The sequence below is a fragment of the Chanos chanos genome, chromosome 10 (assembly GCF_902362185.1).
Source record: "Chanos chanos chromosome 10, fChaCha1.1, whole genome shotgun sequence".
Classification (NCBI taxonomy): Eukaryota; Metazoa; Chordata; class Actinopteri; order Gonorynchiformes; family Chanidae; genus Chanos; species Chanos chanos.
Window position 1 is genome coordinate 12,100,841 of NC_044504.1, and position 18,810 is coordinate 12,119,650.

General features: G+C 42.3%; 1 protein-coding gene and 1 non-coding gene across 5 annotated transcripts in view; both read right to left on the bottom strand.

Moving 5' to 3' along the window:
- Positions 1 to 14,919, bottom strand: part of utrn (utrophin) — a 157,100-nt gene extending 142,181 nt beyond the window's left edge. For all 4 annotated transcript variants that reach the window (XM_030786403.1, XM_030786402.1, XM_030786400.1 and 1 more), the window contains exons 1-2: positions 14,570 to 14,919; positions 12,957 to 13,126 (exon numbers count right to left, since the gene is read on the bottom strand). In XM_030786403.1, coding sequence (XP_030642263.1) covers positions 12,957 to 13,038 — 82 coding nt within the window. In that variant the 5' untranslated portion in view covers positions 13,039 to 13,126; positions 14,570 to 14,919. The remainder of the gene's footprint in view (positions 1 to 12,956; positions 13,127 to 14,569) is intronic.
- Positions 14,920 to 16,409: 1,490 nt separating this feature from the next.
- On the bottom strand, positions 16,410 to 16,492 carry trnal-uaa (transfer RNA leucine (anticodon UAA)). Its single transcript has one exon. It is a non-coding gene; the product is annotated as a tRNA-Leu (tRNA).
- Positions 16,493 to 18,810: the final 2,318 nt, after the last annotated feature.

Sequence of the window (18,810 nt, forward strand, 5' to 3'; positions counted from 1 at the left end):
TAGGTGGAAGAACGGTGCATTCCGAGACAGGGTGTTTAAGAATCAAATTGCAGTTGGTTTAAAGAACCATCTAAATTTTTCCACCTTCTATTTAATAGTGATCAAAGTACTTCTGAAAACTCCTTTGTTTAGCTGAGAAATCATATTACAGATATTGGTAATGTCAGTTGCTTAGGGTGGCTTTTTGAACTTCCCTGTTTAGTCTGTTTCGCCATCTTTAGTTTGACCACTCCACCAACATCAGTTTTAAAAGCACTTTTTTCCCCCCTCACCAAACGGCCTAAGTTCATTCGGCAGCTCACCCGACTAAAAGTAACCACAGAGGAATTATCAGAACGGCCAATGACACTCTGCACGCACAGTTTATTCCAGCATGATGAACAATCTGCCCACGCAGCAAATAGCCACAACTCCACTTTATCACCTGCCAGCTTGGACAAATAACTCAAGACTTCTAAAACAACACTGGCAACAGGTAAAAGAAAAAACCAAGACAGTGAATAGGTAAAAAGAGAAAGAAAAGGAAAAACAGAAAATGTACAGGTTTTTTTTTTCACATAATAAACCACTGGATTGAGAATAATGCTCAGTGGGTAGCTGAAAAGCATCGAGCTGGATCATTTTTCATTCACACACAATAGCGTGTTCAGTTTGCTTCAACAGGTGGGACTTGAACGATGGGTATTACAACACGTAAAACTGTATCGCCATTTTTGTTGCTGCTTCTGAGTGTTTCCGTTACAGCGGCCAAAAGGGCAAAAAAAAAGAAAAAGAAATAAAAAAAAAAAAAAAAAAAGAAACGCCAGATGTGAATTTGTACCCTGCCAAAGTGGAATTATCCACTGGCGTAAAGCGTCTCTCAAATGCTCAGCACGCGCATTGCTTTAGCTTGTTAAATAAATAAGTGGCTACAAGATGGGCAGTGGCAGAGTAAGAATGACGTGAAATACAGTAATATTATTTCGCGGGCGCGCGCACACACACACACACACACACACACACGCACACACACGCCTGTGCTATCCTGTCAACCCTCAGTTAGAGAAAAACTCCATAACTGCACACAATCGTCAGAAGCATCCAACTAAGCCCTCAGTTAGAAAAACTCCATAACTGCACACAATCATCAGAAGCATCCAACCCCTGCTCCTGGTCTGAGAATGATTACAGAGAGACGTCAACGGGAAAAGAAATAATGAATAAACAAAGTCACCAGGACTTCAAAGAGACAGGCTTCAGCTCATCATCATGATTGTTCTCAGGAGTCATATGCTTTAGAGAGGAGTCTCACTTCACACACACACACACACACACACACACACACACACAGAGAGAGAGAGAGAGGGAGAGATGTCCCATCACCTTTAATTGGTTTCGAGGTGCAAGCATACCTCTGAGCTTGAGACCGCGGTCTGCCATGGTTCAAACACCAGCACCAATCTCAGACAACATCAACTACTCCAAACAAACTGAAGAGTACAAAGAATAGGAAGGGAAAAAAAGAGTGAAAAAGTGACACCCCCCCCCCCCCCCCGTCCAAGTTCACATTCCTCCTGCCTCCTCTACTCTGGCGTTCCTTGAGCAGAGGAGCAGCAGAGGAATGCAATAAGGGAGGGAAAGAGAGAGAAAAAGAGAGAGAGAGAGGGGAGAAAGAGGACACTGCCAATGAGAGAGAGGAGAACAGACATGGACGGGCAGTGGATTCTGGGATACACCATGGTCTGCTGGTAAAACACACAACGTTCTCTGTCAAAACACCATCCCAGCATGCTTTAGGAGACGGGAGGAGGACAGGAGGACTCCCACGATGCAGCGGGTGAGAGCACGACCAGGCCAACAGGTTGCCATGACCACTGCCAGGTTGCCATGACCTCCGCAGTACATCAAAGACAGAATGGGACTGAGCGGAACATGGACATGAGCTTAATTCAGCTTAACGTGTTTCTAATTCAAAACAAGGATTTATATTCAGAAATAGAACAAAACTACAGACTACAGTAGATATAGTAGTATAGAGAGAGAGAAAGACAGGCAGACATACAGAGAGAGAGAGAGAGAAAGAGAGCGAAAGAGAGCGAGTATATAGAGAGCGAGAAAGACAGGCAGACATACTGAGAAACAGTGGAACAGAATGGCTCTTTGTCTTACTTCAGGGTCAATTGAATACTGAGACAAACAGAGACACACACACACAGCAGAAAACTCCAACAATAAACGAGACAGAGATAGGTTGACGGTCCCCTGACGCTGTCTAGAGATAACATGCTCATCCAAACACTGCTTCCTGCTGCAGAGATACCAACTACTCACACACACACGCACACAGCCACACACACACACATACACACAGAGCATTTCTAAACATTTCTTCACTGTAAAAATTCTCAAAGCTTGCAGACTAACGTAAGGAAAGTTGACAATATTTAAAAAAAAAAAACAAAAAAAAAAAAAAACTTTGAGATTTAATTGAGGTTTATGAACTTTCTCTGACAAAACAACTTTGAATAGTTTTACTTAATTCTCAAAAAGCAGTTATGAGATTGTATGCTCGAGACATATTTCCCAAAGAATATAGACCCCACTTGCGCCCTCACATCTACGCACGTACATAAGACAACACCATTCAGACTAAAGACACCAAGTGAAGGAGCTGAGAGGGGTGGAAAAACTTACTATCACTCTCAAAAGACAAACAGTAAACCAAACTGCAGATGACGCCACATGACACAAACCATCATCTGGAAGGTAAATGACAAGGTGAACTTTTGACAAGTTCATAAACAGTTCTATGAGTTTACGAATGCCTCCATTGCCAAAAAAAAAAGAAAAAGAAAAAAAAAGTAAGAAAGAAAGCAAAACTGAAAATGCTGATTTTGTTCAAAAGAATATTTCAGGACGCTACAGAGATGGATGCATTACCATACGGGAAGCCAAACAAACAGAAAGGCAAAAGACTGCTGAGAGCAGAAGAGATGGCGGCCAGGTAAAAAGTCACCAGTGTGACCATGGGGCTATGCACAAAAGACAAGGACAGGAAAAACAGGGGGGGGAAACATACAGAAAACAAAATAAAATAAACACCTAGAGGGGAAAGAAAGAAGGAGCGTTACATTGTCTTCCTCTGACAGAATTTACCATAGTAAACAGGAAATCAGACTTACCTAACGGAGGAAAGGAGAACTCCTTCCTCCTCTTTTTAAAAGGGTTACGCTTTCTCCATGGCAACCACTTACTGAAATTCATTGTGAAAACTTTGAGGAACGGGAGAGAGGAGATAGAGGGATGCGCAGAAAGAGAAACGAGGAAAACACATAGGAAGCAAAGTAACGCTTGAGGAAGTGAACACTATGAAGTGCAAAGCATGCTGGGAGTGATGTAAACATCACCAGAAACCACATCAGGGACATGAAAATGTGTGAGAAAATGTGTGCGCAGAGAAGAAAGAGAGAGAGAGAGAGAGAGAGAGAGAGAGAGAGAAAAAAAAAGGGTGAAAGACAGTGGAAAAGAATCAGAGAGTTAGTGAATGAACAACAAGGTCTATCTGAAGTTTATTTGTTTCTTTCTTTTCATTTTGAGAAATTTCTTTGGTTAGTTAGTATGGTTACTTTAATATTTACTTAACAGAAAATGTTCCTGATGAATCACTCTGGAAAACTATGTCAATGAGACTGAGAATGACAGACAGAGAAAGAGTGTGTGTGGGTTGTTCATTTACTGAAAATGTAATGACAACTGTTACGTGTGTGCACGTGCGTGTGTGTGTGTGTGTGTGTGTGTGTGTGTGTGTGTGTGTGTAAATACAGTGGTGGGCTGTTGGCAGATCTGCAAGTGTTAATCAACAACAAACAACTTCCTGTCACAAAATGTACGCGCGCGCATGCGCGCGCGTGCGCGCACACACACACACACACACACACACACACACACAAGGTGGGCTCCTGTCACGCCTCTGGTGACCCAATATGACCTCAGACACTCTGTGTTAGCCCCCACACACACACAAACACATAAACACACACACACACACAGACAGAGTCACACCATCCAGCTGAGGCTATTGTCCTGAAAGTGAAAGCAGCTTCCTGTTTTTGCATGTGCTCTCTCTCTCATACCCACCCCAGTGAGAGCTGATTTAATATGGAAACAACTACATAGCTTGCATTACTTACCACACACACACACACACACACACACACAGCTGTAAGACAGCAGGCTGGTGAGAACACTGCCTCTCTCTAATTGCTCTGAACAACTGCATAAACAGTCAGAAGGTGAAAAAGCAGAAAAAAAGGGGGATGCGAAAGAGGAAGAAAACGGAGTGGAATGAACAGTTCTCTCTCATTTTTACTGTGTGTAGACAAAAGGAAAAGGATAGAAGCAGTTAATCTGAGTAAAGCCCAGAGAACATCTCAACCCACACGCCTCACTCACAGTGCACCATCATATCTGCCCAGAGAAACCCACAAATACTGTCCCATACATCTCAACCCAGACACCTCACTCACAGTGCACCATCATATCTGCCCAGAGAAACCAAAAAAAACTGACCCATACATCTCAACCCACACACCTCACTCACAGTGCACCATCATATCTGCCCAGAGAACATCTCAACCCACACACCTTACTCACAGTGCACCATCATATCTGCCCAGAGAACATCTCAACCAAGACACCTCACTCACAGTGCACCATCATATCTGCCCAGAGAACATCTCAACCCAGACACCTTACTCACAGTGCACAATCATATCTGCCCAGAGAACATCTCAACCAAGACACCTCACTCACAGTGTCCCATCATATCTGCCCAGAGAACCCACGAACACTGTCCCATATATCTCAACCCAGACACCTCACTCACAGTGCACCATCATATCTGCCCAGAGAACCCACAAACACTGACCCATACATCTCAACCCACACACCTCACTCACAGTGCACCATCATATCTGCCCAGAGAACATCTCAACCCACACACCTTACTCACAGTGCACCATCATATCTGCCCAGAGAACATCTCAACCCAGACACCTTACTCACAGTGCACCATCATATCTGCCCAGAGAACATCTCAACCCACACACCTCACTCACAGTGCACCATCATATCTGCCAACCAGCCTCTCTTTAATGAACCTTTTAACACACTACAGTCAATACACATAATAACCGTCCCATACGCATGCACAGCACACACACACACACACACACACACACACACACACATATATATATATATATATATATATATATATATATATATATACATATACAGACCCACACACACACACACGTTTTAAGAGCAAGGTTCATTTAAATGATTTGTAGCTGAATGTTTGAGCGTCAGGTTTAGCTGACAGTACAGCAGATGCATTTGACTGTGTTAATGCTGTAATGGACTTGACCTGTGGATGACCCTACAGTTAGACCAGAGAAGGAAAAGACTTTCAGCCAGTCAACAAGGAAATCAAATCTCTGATGAGGTACATGGGAAATGGAAAATACTGTCTCTCTCTCTCTCTCTCTCTTTCTCTCCCTCCATCGCTTGCTCTCTAACCATGACCATTTAGAGAACAGGTTTCATCGCAGTACTGAATAAGAAGGACAGAGTGCTAAATGCAAAAGCTCCGCTAAGACAAGGCTTTCCCCACGTTCGTTCTTTTTTCCTCCTCTTAGCCTGACCGCTTATGTCTTCTCGAGAACGTATCTGCGAGCGTGAGCGAGTGCATGCTTATCAGCATGGCTTACCCATTTCGGGCCTCTGATAGTAGCCCACCTTAGTGACGGTTGCCAAGCAACGACATGTACACATTCCACACTCCGTGCAGGAAAAGTGCTGAGTGACCGAATGACTTTCATGCTCTACTTTTTGCTAGGGTTTTTTTTCTCTCTCTCTCTCTCTCTCTCCATCTCTGTCTCCTGCTTGGCGTGTGCATTTATGAACGCAAGTTGTATGTAAGTTATAAACTGATACGGCATGTGTGAGTTTTAAAACGCTTTGAGGAGCTTGTAAAATCTGAACTTACACGTCGGCCTGCAAGATCCTTTCCAACATGGTCACATGCCTGGAGGCAGTATAATGGATACGACTACCTAAAGGTACAATGTGGGCTGTTCTCTTTCACACCTGCACACATCCACACACCCAAGCGCCCAAGCCAGGATGTCTGACGGAGTGTCAGTGAACGTCACAAGGACATGCTTAGGTCTCCAAGAATCACCTGGTCAGAGATCCTCTTAATTATCCTTTCCTCCCTCTCTCTCTCTCTCTCTCTCTCTCTCTCACACACACACCTTAAGTTGTCAGACAGCCCACTCCTGACTGATTGTAGACATTTTTTGAAGATCATAAAACACATAATTAGCTGAGATGAGATGAGATTACATTAGATTAGATTACACTTTACTCTCCATAGACACTAAAACTGTCCTCTGTCTCCGCCTTCAACTGGTCTCTTAAAACCACACAGCATGGAGAAGGCATCATAAACATCTCAACTAAAACAAAAACACAATAAGCACAGACGTTCCATTCCAATAAAATCACCCCAAACATCTCAAAGACTACAAAAACGAAAGGCAGATGGAGGCGGTTCACTCAGAGTAATTCAAAGCCACTGGATCGGTCAAATTCTGCTTTTCCAAAGCGGGAAAATAAATCATCAACTCATCTCCCTCTAGCTGTGCCCGTTCTTCCAGGAGCAACAGGCGATCAGGACAGGTGACAGGGGACAGGTGACAGAAGACAGGTGTGGCTGATGATGACTTCAGAAACAAAACAGGCACATACACAAACAAACACACACACGCACCCCCCCTACCTCTCCAGCAAAGTGTCGTTTAAGATGAATGCAAGTCCCACACGAAGCTGTAAACACAACACACACACACACACTCATGCATGCAGGCACACACACATGCACTTGTATACACAAACGCACACACAAATGTAATTCACAACAGATTCATAAATGAGATTTTCAGAATAGCAGAAACAATCTGAGAATGGCCCGTCTGTGGCCTAAAATGGGAGTAATCTGTTCCCGCTGGATGTCGTCATGCTGACACTGAATGTGAGACTGGGTAACACGGGGATTTGATATGATTATCTGAAAGAACTCAAACAGCATTTCACTCATCCAAACCACTTCTGAATGTCTCTTTCCAGCATGCTGTTTAATGTTTTCATTGTAAAGCCATTACCCAGTGGCTTCACCCTCAGTGTCAGTCAAACTGTCTATATTCCAAAAGTAATGATACAGTCATAATTCTTATCAGACATCTGTGTCTTTGTACCCTGGGGGAGCAAAAGAGAGAGAGAGAGAGAGAGAGAGAGAGAGAGAGAGAGAGGAAGAGTGCTGTGCATGAGTGTGTGTGTGTGTGTGACTGAGTGAGTGAGGGAGCGACTGAGTGAGCCAGTGTGTGCGCGAATAAGCCAATCTGAGTGTGTGAGAGTTACTGAGTGTGTGTGTGTGTGTGAGGGTTTATGAAGGTCAGCTGCTGCCTCTCATGGGGAGAGTCAGTTAAAATGGTAAACTCCTGCTGATTCCTTCAACAAAGGACATTCCCACCACAGTCTCTCTCTCTCTCCCTCTCTCTCTCACACACACACACACACACACACACACCCTAAAAGCCTGCATGGCCCCACATGGACCCCCACACAAGACAGACACAGCTATATGCACAACCCTTAAAAGAGCAAAGTGCTATGTTTTCACATACATACACATAGATAGAAACACACACACACACACACACACAGACAAATGTTTTTTCTGGCTATGGCTTTCCCTTTCTTTCAAAAAGCCACCACACCCTGCACAGACATTTAGAATATGGCCTCAGTGACACTCACAACACCTTAAAACCATATCCCACACACACACACACACCTTAAAACCATATCCCACACACACACACACACACACACACACACATTATGCACATGCATTACACACACCCTTCCTCCGCATGCATACCAGAGGAGCACTGACATTATGGTCATTCCCCTGGCTCAGATGATAGGGAGTGGTGGGTCGGTCTCTTTCTCTCTCTCTCCCTCTCTTTCTCTCTCTCTCTCTCTCTTTCTCTTTCTCTCTCTCTCCCTCTCCCTCTCTTTCTCTCTCTCTCCCTCTCTCTCTGTCTCTCACTCAGAATGGCTGCATTGTTGTTCATGAGCTGCTCTTTTCCATAAATCCAGCTTAAACAGACTTCAGTCACGGTGCAGTTGACCACAGTCAAAGCTTGTTTTAGGACCCTCTGATTCCTCTCTAACAATCTTCTGCTTTTTAAAAGACACACACACCCTGACACAAGCTCACGCAATTACCTAAAATAAAGGTGTTTATCCCCGGATTTACAGTTTACACTGACTGAACCAAATATTTTCCTCCTAAACTGGAATACCTGATAGGTGTGTGTGAGTAAATGTGTGTGTGTGTGTGTTTGTTTGCGTTGCTACATACAGAATGTTTTATTCTAAAATAAACTAGAGAATGAGAGAGCTAGAGAATGCCAGAGAGAGAGAGAGAGAGAGAGAGAGAGAGAGAGAGAGAGAGAGAGAGAGAGAGAGAGATTGGTGGGTTGTAATGTTAGTGGAGGAAGGATGAAGTGAAACAGAGAGAGATGGTTAGATTTGTCTCTAACACAGACAGACCATTTACACAACACAACTTTAATATCTTTACAGAAAAGATAAGGTAATATGCAAAGCGGTGTTTGACCAAATCCAGCTTCATTTGCTTTGGGATAGTAAAATTACAAAATAAAAGTTAAAAAAAACTATGATACAGATTTAGCAGCCATTACACAACTGCTTTATTAAGAGTAAATCTTAAAATGGCATAAAAAAAAGGCCCGAAAAGCATTAACAGACTGTATAAGTACGCTAGTCCCACGACCACCGTAAGAGAAGTTTGACTATATTAACACTCACACATGCACACGCACGCATGCACACACACACACACGAAACACAAGCAGCCAGGTGAACAAGCAGAGGTCTTTATCAATCAAGAGACGGGCAGAGAGGGAGAGGGAGAGGGGGAGAGAGAGAGAGGGAGAGAGAGAGGGAGAGAGAGAGGGAGAGAAAGAGAGAGGGAGAGAAAGAGAGAGGGAAAGAAAGAAAGAAAGAAAGAAAGAAAGAAAGAAAGAAAGAAAGAAAGAAAGAAAGAAAGAGAGGACGTGAGAGTGTGTGTGCGCGCGCCCGCGCGCGTGCATGCGTATGTGTGTGTGTGTGTGTGTGTGTGTGTGTAACTGAATCATCCAGTGAGTATGTCCCCATTAGCCTGCTTTTCTGTTGCTCAAGGATTCAGGTTACAACCTGAGACCCAGCTTTAACTAAACAATAACCCAAAAACACACACACCTAAAACCAACCCTGGCTACATGACCATCCTAAAATCGTGTCCGATAAAGGTTCTCCAAACTGCTTCCTCTTCAGCAACCTATTCAAAAACCTTAAAGCACCCAAATCCATCCTCCTTCATCTAGTAATAGCACTATAACCACACAAACATGCATCCACTGAGACAGTATTGTATGTACTGTAGTCAGAAGGAGCAGTCAGATCAGCTTGTGACTACTAAGTGCTAACCTGGGGTCAGTTTCCATGATTCAAATGAAAATGAGGTTTTTTTATGTTAATATAAAGCCAGTCTGATCCAGAGCCTGTTTGCGAGGGGTTCTGGTTACCACCCTGCATGGGCCTTCCACTCAGCTTAAATAACACTTAGCTAGAGAGATGGAGATTTCGCTCTGAGAGTGTGTGTGTGTGTGTGTGTGTGTGCACGCACGTCTGCAGCGTGCAATGTGTGTGATTTGTGCCAGAGAACTTCCTGGCTAAGCTTTTATTTTCTTCCTAGCTGGCGCTCTTCTGGAGGAAAATTAGTACAGACTAATTGGAGCCCGGACATTATGCCACACACTGGACGTACTAGACCAGGGACTACACTACCCATATTCCTGTGCAACTCATAATAACATCAGTTTCACTGACAACCAAAAACAACTTTTCAGCAGAACACTGTGCGTTTGTGTGTGTGTGTGTGTTCTGAATAGACAGTTTAGACATTTGGCTTGATTAATCAGCAGAGGAAAAACTCTTCGTGTTATCTCTGTGATAAGGAAGTGGAAGTCTTCCTGCCTTAGGGATTTATTGACAAACAGAAAAACAGAAGGAGAGGTGTGTCTGTTTGTGCGTGCCATTGTCTTCCTGTCTATTTGAGTCAGCTCAGCGTTAAAGCTTTAATGTGTGAGGGAGGAGTTTCTTTTTTTCCTAATATCCTCCACAGACTCTGGACAAGAGTGACTCGCACGCCTTGTAACCCTGTAACACCCCTCTCAGTTGTAGAAAATATATCCTGTCCACACACACACAGTTTTCCTTTTTCTCAGTATGGTTGTTTCTAATCACTACTTCACCTAAAAAAAGGATCGTCCCAACTCAGCAAAGTTAATCATCGCTCTATTCTCAGCCACACACACATACACACACACACACACACACACACACACACACACCATGGAAAGATACAGAGCTTTCTTAAGTGCTTGAGCCTCAGACATTTTTCAAACTGCTTCCCAATTCTAGAACTTTACTCTGGCTCATAGTTAAAACAAACCTCAAATCAGATACATCAAAGCCACGGCTGTACTTCTGCTCTATGGCAAACTACTCAGCCGTTCCATGCACTAAATTTTGTCTTATAACCCCTCAAAAAAGGCCAAAAACATTGCTTTTGTTGTCACTAGGCAACCGGTATCCATACAAGGAAAGCTTTGTGGCTGGAAGACAAGCATCGTAAATCCAAAACGGCAGGCAGAATTCCCAGCCCGGGGTTGGCTGGCATTCCCAGAGCGGGGGGGGGGGGGGGGGGGGGGGGGGATTGCTGAGCACGTTGTCGGTCCACACCCTCCGGCCCAAAGCCAGAACCACTGACAAACACAGAACCAGAGATGGAAGACAGCTGCCGCTGCTTTCGCTGCTGTCCCATACAGCTCTGGTCTGATATGCTATCGGAGTGGATACTGGCAGTGGAATTACAGAAATGATTATGACACAGAGCTAAGAGCTGACATGTGTCACAATAGAACACCATTTTTAGGCTGGGACGGTAACTTTGTCTCCCCTTACACACACACACAGAGTCCCACCCACTCTTTTCTTTGTGACTCAGTGTTAATGAATGGGAGCAGGAATGACAGCAGTAGGAAACATAGGCACTTAACCCGCACAACGTGGACTCCTGTTCACGTCTGCCAGGTCACTGCACTGGAGAAATGCTGTGCAGCACAAAAAGTAATAAAAAAAAAAAACAAACAAACAACAAAAACACCTTTTGTTCAAGGAGAGAATAAATAAGCAACATCAGTGTACGGCGTCTCTTTTTCATTTTAATTTTCTGACCTTATATGGCATTCTTTCTCTCTTTACTAATGCTGCCTTCAAACACATATAAAACACATGAAGACAAACACTCTCTCTCTCTCTCTCAAACACAAAAGGCATTCTTTCTCTCTTTACTAATGCTGTCTTCAAACACATACACATGAAGACAAACACTCTCTCTCTCTCTCTCTCTCTCTCTCTAACACAAATGCGTGCATGCACACACACGCACTGCCAGCAATGGTTTCCATCCTTTCCAACCCGAATGTGAGGGTCTTTATAAATATATTTCCATGTATGCATTTTCATGCAGATCCACACACACACACACACAAATACATGGAATCAATCACGCAGACCACGCTGTTTTTAACATCCCTGATAATGTCACGTATCAAAGTCTCACATACCACACACATATACACCACACACACACTGCGTGGTGAAAACTACATCAAAAACTACTCAGAAGCAAAACAAAGCACTTTTTCCTGTGTTCACGCAAGCCCCTTCCAGCACATTCAGTCTTGACTGACTAACATGACCATTCTAGAGAAGTCCATTTCAGACGGAGCAGGCGCACGAGCAGAGATGGCAGACTGCCTCCACACTATCTTATTTATGAATCCACTGACTGACTCAGCAAACATTTCACAGTCAATTACAAAACATGTAAACAGTTACATGTCTCATACAATCTTGTCTTTAAACACCTTATGATGGATTCTTCCAGCAAATTAAAAAAAAAAAAACCTGCTAGTTCATTGTACCTCCCTCCCGTTAGCTCTGCTTCTCACTCCTAAACTCTTCTACCGTTTGTTGATTAAATTTTAGAATTCTTCCTATGGAAATAACAGTTTTTGCATGGGGTTTTTCTTCTATTCTCTACTATTTGATTGTGGGATTGAACAGATTACTTTTCTACTGGTTTGAATGAAATGTTCTGTTTGTCTGAATATGGAACATAGCGCCTCTTTCTGCCCAGGCCCTCTCTCAGATGGGCTTTAACCAAAGGCACAGTAGAGAGATGGAGATCTGTAACCCCCAGTGATCTGTGGTTCTAAAAGTTATCCAAACGTCCTATCCAACAGTATTTCAGGGGGAACAGAAAAGTCACTTCTTCAGTCAGTAAACGATTAGCTCCACTTAAAGTAAACAAGATGGCAAGGCAAAGTCCACAGACCCCAAAAATAAAAAGACCATTGAACATTTTCCCATGTCTGAACAAAGTGCATCAGAGCCAAAAGCTACAACTGGTTCAATAAAGTTTACTTTTTTTTTTTTTTAATCATTATCATTTTACTTCTTAAACAATTCACTGGCTATCCTATTGTAGCTGAGCTCCAGGACACAGCTTGTTTATTACTCAAGACAATAGGTGTAATGAAGCCAGGTGTGGAACTAACCAAACAAGATGTTAATTAGAATCCAGCCATGCTACACATCTAGTACTCATTGCTGAAGTCGTTTTACGGTATGAACAAGGTGGTGAAAGCACACTGGGGAACAAACAGGGGAAAAAATGACAAATTTGTCCTTTGACTCCTTTTCACAGTGCTTACCTGATCGCCACTTGATGATGTCACTGAATTCATTATTTGCTCCACCTTCTTGTCCCTCCTCCACTGATCCCACTGTGGCCATATTTTAAATCCTTTTATGAACTCAAGCCAGAAGTCTTCTTCTGAGGAAGATGTCTACTCCCTCACCCTAACCAAGCTTCTTCTGAGCCCTGAAAAACAGGACAGAAATTTGAGGTGTATGTTACTGGTTTAATTGCTTGTCTTCAAAATTCTTCAACTGTGGAAAGGCACGTGGCACACCATATAAACTGTGAGGGACAATGTGGATTTGAAGTCGTGTGTGCGTAATTAGTGAAGGCTTTCTCTTCATGGTAAAGAATTACCAGTTGGTATGACTGGTGAAAGCATCTGCAAGGTTAGAGTCCGTTAGAAAATGTTATCAGCGCTTAAACACACAACACACACACGGTGATTTCAGACCACGGCTGCTGACTTGAGCTGTAAAGACGAGCGCGTGTATGTGCAAAACAAGCTGTGACAAGCGATTTGACGTGGTCAGTTTATTGCCTAAAGGAGCATTTTCTTGTTTTCAAATACTCGTCTCAAAATACGCATCGCAAGAGCTGATCTAGCCATTTCAAACACGTTCTTTCCCCAGTACCTTCAGTCGCATTACTAGGCTCCCTTAAAAGATGATCTTTGGCTATGCATCAGTTACACGCCCTTAGGCCTGTTGAGTTTTGTAAATTGAAGGGTGATGGTCATTAAGTGATGAGGAGCGCTAAACGTGGAACAAAAATCCCTTGACACCCAACATCTAACGTCGCAGTTCCTTGAGAACATTTCAAGTGGGGTATAGCAAGTGAAAAACTGATATGCTGCTGAACAGTCTGTTAACTTTTAGCCGTTTACAGAAATTACGCTAGCGCTAAATTTAGAGTTCTGCTTGGGAAACTAGCCAAGTAAACCCTATTCGGCACTTCCATTATACCTGCAGGGAGCCTGTCAGAACGAAACAAGTTCTGGACTCACACCGAAATGAAGATGCGAAACTTGATCAGATGCGTACGAAATAAAACAAAAAGTTTGTCGGAACAGAACCAAATATTATTGGCACTTTTAGGACGTCTCACACTTTGTGGCCTGCTGAAAAAGCAGCCAAGCAGTAAATTGCAGGCATTCCGCGCATCGCACATTGTCTTTGAATCTAAGATTTGGTGGCTAAAAGCCTGCTTCATGACCTGATTGTGGCACGCATATTAACATCAAGTTACTGTACTCCGGCTCCACACTTAACCAGTTCTGTCAATGCTCTGTACTTTTTGAAGTTTTCTGCACTATTTCGCAGTGTTTTTTTTTTTTATCCGACTGGATAAATGACAACAGTGTCGCTACATAAATGACACTCAAGGCATTTAAACAGCAGAAAACCGTTTAAAACTAAGAGGACTGCGGGCCAGCTGTGGGCTACACATATAAAGAGTTCCGTCTTGCACTTTTTTGTATCAGCGGTAAGCATGGCTTAGGCAATACGTGCAAACTGTGAATATTCTGTATGAGGTCAGTGGTAAGAAAAAATAACTTTTTCTTTTGTTTTTTACCTTTAAAAAAAGAGTTACATTGTAAACATCTAACAATAACAAACAACTCACCTTCGCTGTCAGTCCAGAAACAGGACGCGTGGACTCATCAGAAAGGGGTTCTGCCAAAGGTTTGCGAATATCACCCGCATTTACCAGTTTAAAGTGTGATTTCCCAACTGGAGGAATTCTAACGTGTAATTTAAAGCATCCTCGGATCCAATGACCGCATAAAACTTTCCAACTTGAAATACAGCTTCCCTTGCCACCACAGCTTTACGCGTCCCCAAAAGTGTCGAGGGAATACAGTTTACATTTACATAGACGTAAAAGAGCTCTCAGTCGGTGGTGGAGATCTATTTTGTACTACTGGCATAATCTAAAATGGTACAGCCTATTGTGTATTTTGGTTTCTTCAACGAATGGCACAGAACTGTTAAAGACGATAGTGTGTCCCGAACTTTGTTCCTGTTGCTACCTTATCCATGCGCCGCCTACTAAAACTTCGAATACTCAAGTGGAAACATGGCGCGAGCGCAGTCACGTGACGGTGAGCGCTGGAGCATTGTGAGAGGAAAGTTGTATGGCCGAAGCGTCCTCCTGTGGAATGCATTATACTCTTCACCATTCTTAAACTGGTTGGTTAAAAATCGTGAGTTTTGTCCTTCCAACAGACAGCATGCCTGTATTAAAGACAGTCAGTTTCACAATCGTTAATTCAATGATCAGGGATACGTTTGATATGCTTGCAAGGACACAGCTGTGTTATCAAATTTGTTATTTATCAGTTAACTGTTTACGCAAAGTTTACGCAAAAGCAACTATGAGCAACGTTTCAAACGGCACGCACACTTCTCAGTCAGTTTCAGTTGGTACCTTTGAATCGAAGAGAATAATTTCACAGTTAAAGTTGGTACCTTTGAATCGAACAGAATGATTCCACAGTTAAAGTTGGTGCCTGAACGGAATGATTTCCGACAAAGTCTGTCTTGAGAAACACAGTTAAACAATGTCTCTGGCAAGGTAGCATAATTGCACAAAAACATGAGTGCTTGCACAGGTGGCATAAACCTCTTAATCTGCAACCATTTATTCTTCCTGATTTGTGATTAGAGGTACAGAAAGTAGACATTTACATGAAAATAAATGCATAGAGAAGGAAAGAATAGGAGGCCCCATGTCCACTTTCACGCAGTAGGGACTATGTGTGAGACAGACACATTTGAAGTCCTTTATTTTCAAATATTACATTGTACATAATACCACAAAGTCTTTCAGCAGTATCCTTAAAGCCTCTGAAGATCGTTATTGGTGAAGAGGTAGAACTGGGCAAATTTAGATAGGCTTGATGTAGTGCAAAGCTGCCTTTAGTTGATGTGGGCCAGTGCTCAGAGTATACAAGTTATGTTGAAAACTTGCTCGTTATATATCATGGAGACGATTTTCCACATAAAGACTAAGCCAAATTGTGAACATTCCACGGTAAATGTACATACAAACATACAAAGAGACTTAGGCTGCAGCATGATCAGCTATAAACTATAATGAAATGTAATTCTTCTTGATAGCCAGCAGGAGGCGATATGTGTACGTCCAGTTAACACCCTCTTTCAATATCAGTTTCATTCACAATAGTCTTTCGAAGGACATATTTGTGGCAAGTGTTTACAGTAATTTTACGTCTCATGTCCCTTTGTGATCAACATGGAGTTTATCCGATCATAAATTTTGGATAGCACATAATTTCTTAAAAGAGGCATTTGGATGCACAGAATCGGTGTTGCCCCTTTTAATTATAATTTTTACTTACTTTCTGTGACATTTCTGTTTCATATTACCGTGTTAATGCGTATATATCGTTTTGACGCCGTTCTGAAATGGCAGGCACACATGTGCCTAAAAGAAATCGCTTTACCAGGAGTGGGGTTCGAACCCACGCGGACATATGTCCATTGGATCTTAAGTCCAACGCCTTAACCACTCGGCCATCCTGGTTAACATGCTCTTCAGTCAAGCCCCTATTCCCAATATACCCACACCATATAATATAATGTCAAATTTCCTCTTGTATTCTGCTGTTAATTGCTCTGTCATTTATATTTCACTATTATACCGAATTATCCGCTTTTGGGCAAGCAAGCTAGCGTGTCCACAAACCTATTGACTACACAGTGCTTCGCTTGAAAGCAATGGCTGTTGAGCTCCGATTTAAATTCATCATTAATTCAGTTTCTGAAATATAAATGTTCTTTAACAGACACACAAAATCAAGCGACATTGAAGATCAAGCGAAAAACGTGCAATTGTAGTCACTAATGACTGTGCTTGGTAGCTCATTCCGTTAGCTACGCCGAGTAACTACGCCCCGGGAACTAGATGATGCACGGCGACAATATACAGCAGTATCAGTTTGCTTACTCAGCATTTTTTTTAAATCCGTAAATTTAAAGCGAAAATCCAACTAGGGGATGAAAAGAAATTCCGTATCCTTACGTTCGTCACGGAAGCACTGTGTCAGTCATGACAGACATATTCATATATCAGTGAAAAGTTACATTACTCGCATTTTCGAAATATCTAATGACCTCCGACGCACGTATTACGAATCAAATGGTTAATTAATCAAATCCAGCTGATTACATTATCAGTATTTCTGGTTTTGCTTTCATTTGAACGAAAACTGCTTCATCATTGGAGGTTAATTGTATTTGAAATGCCCGGAAAAGGCGCTCTGGTGTGAAACAACTGGAAAGACCAGTTGGCTTAGATTCTTAGCACTACTGTCGAGTTTTTACATTTCGTTGTGATGATCTAGTAAGCGGTTTACACTGATTAATCACATTTCTGCAGTTACACAAAATAATAGGATTACAGCGTTTACACCATGGCTAAAGATCTTGCTGATTAGGTCGCGATACATCCTGATATTCAAAAGCTAAAATCTGGTCTCGGTCACATTTCCCTGCAGAACCATTAGCATGCATTGTGTTCTAGCATCAGGCCCCAAACATTTTCCTCCGAATATCTGCATTCCTCTACCTTAGAAAGGACTCATCTTTTTAAGAGGGAATTGCACAAAGTATGATTTTACGGTTTGCCAAAAAACTTAGCCATAAATTTGACTTTATGTCCACGTTATCTGACTTAACTGAGAAATCACGCAAAATGCTGCTTTGTGGTTTTCTATAACTCTATAGGCCTATTGCTTTCTGGATTTAAACATGCTTGCAGTTATTTTGCCATGATGACTATGTGTGTCTTATCCTTCCTCATTTTCTCCTCCTTGGTTGGATATCTATTTTCTTTTTTCCTCACAAATCTTTGTTATAACTGCTATATGGCATTTGGTATTCTTGTGATGGTCATGAGATTTATCAACAAAGTTTGAAGTTTGCTGACTTTGTTGTACTCTTTATGCAGGACTAAGGATATGGCATTTGTGTTAAAAAAAATGCATATTTTAACATGTAGGAATAGGTTTTTGAGGACATTAACGTCAGCAATAAAGCTCTAAAAGTGTCTTAAATAATTTCACAACTGGCCTCTTGTCATCGCAGCAGTTTTAAAACAGCATATTTTATTTTAAAACATAATATACCAGCATGTTGGATCTGTAGCATTACTTTGTGACCAACACCTTTTTCCTGTTTCAGCTTCTTCAGCACATTGATTGGCTGAGTCAGGCGTGGCTGTACTCCATTGGAGGAAAATATTGGATCTGAAACATCAGTACATTTAAGAATACCATGCCTCCCTTCCTTCTGCTCTCTCTGCCTCCTGGTGAAATTATGATGGACAGTTTGTTTATGTTCATAGCAGCACGGGGTGGGAGGAGCAGGTTAATTATCTTTTACCCTCTAACATTCAGACCTATGGGTTTCCCACTTTATACCATTACCATGTCAAATAGAACTCTGGCAGCAAAGAAGGGAACCTCCCTCAGGAGGAGTGGTGTGTGTCATTTTAGCACTCCTGCATCACCTCCGTCTTGCACACAAAGATAGGAAAAGTCTACAGGTGTCTTCCCATTTTCCATTGGTCATTAAGATAAAGGAGGTTTACTAGTCATTTCTCACATATCTCCACCCCTGCTTTCCATTGTGTTGTGAAAGTGATAGCAATGACCTGTTTTCACTGGTCAGGGCAAAAATGGAAGACCAATCACCTGTATTTGAGTGTTTAAGCTCATCCTTCTCATTCGCTGATTCATTGTGACCACCACTGGGGGCAACTTTTTAGGAGGATTCAGCCTGGAGATAAATACCTAATAGCTCAGTTAGCCTTATGCTAATCTAACTGTAGAATTTTGTAGT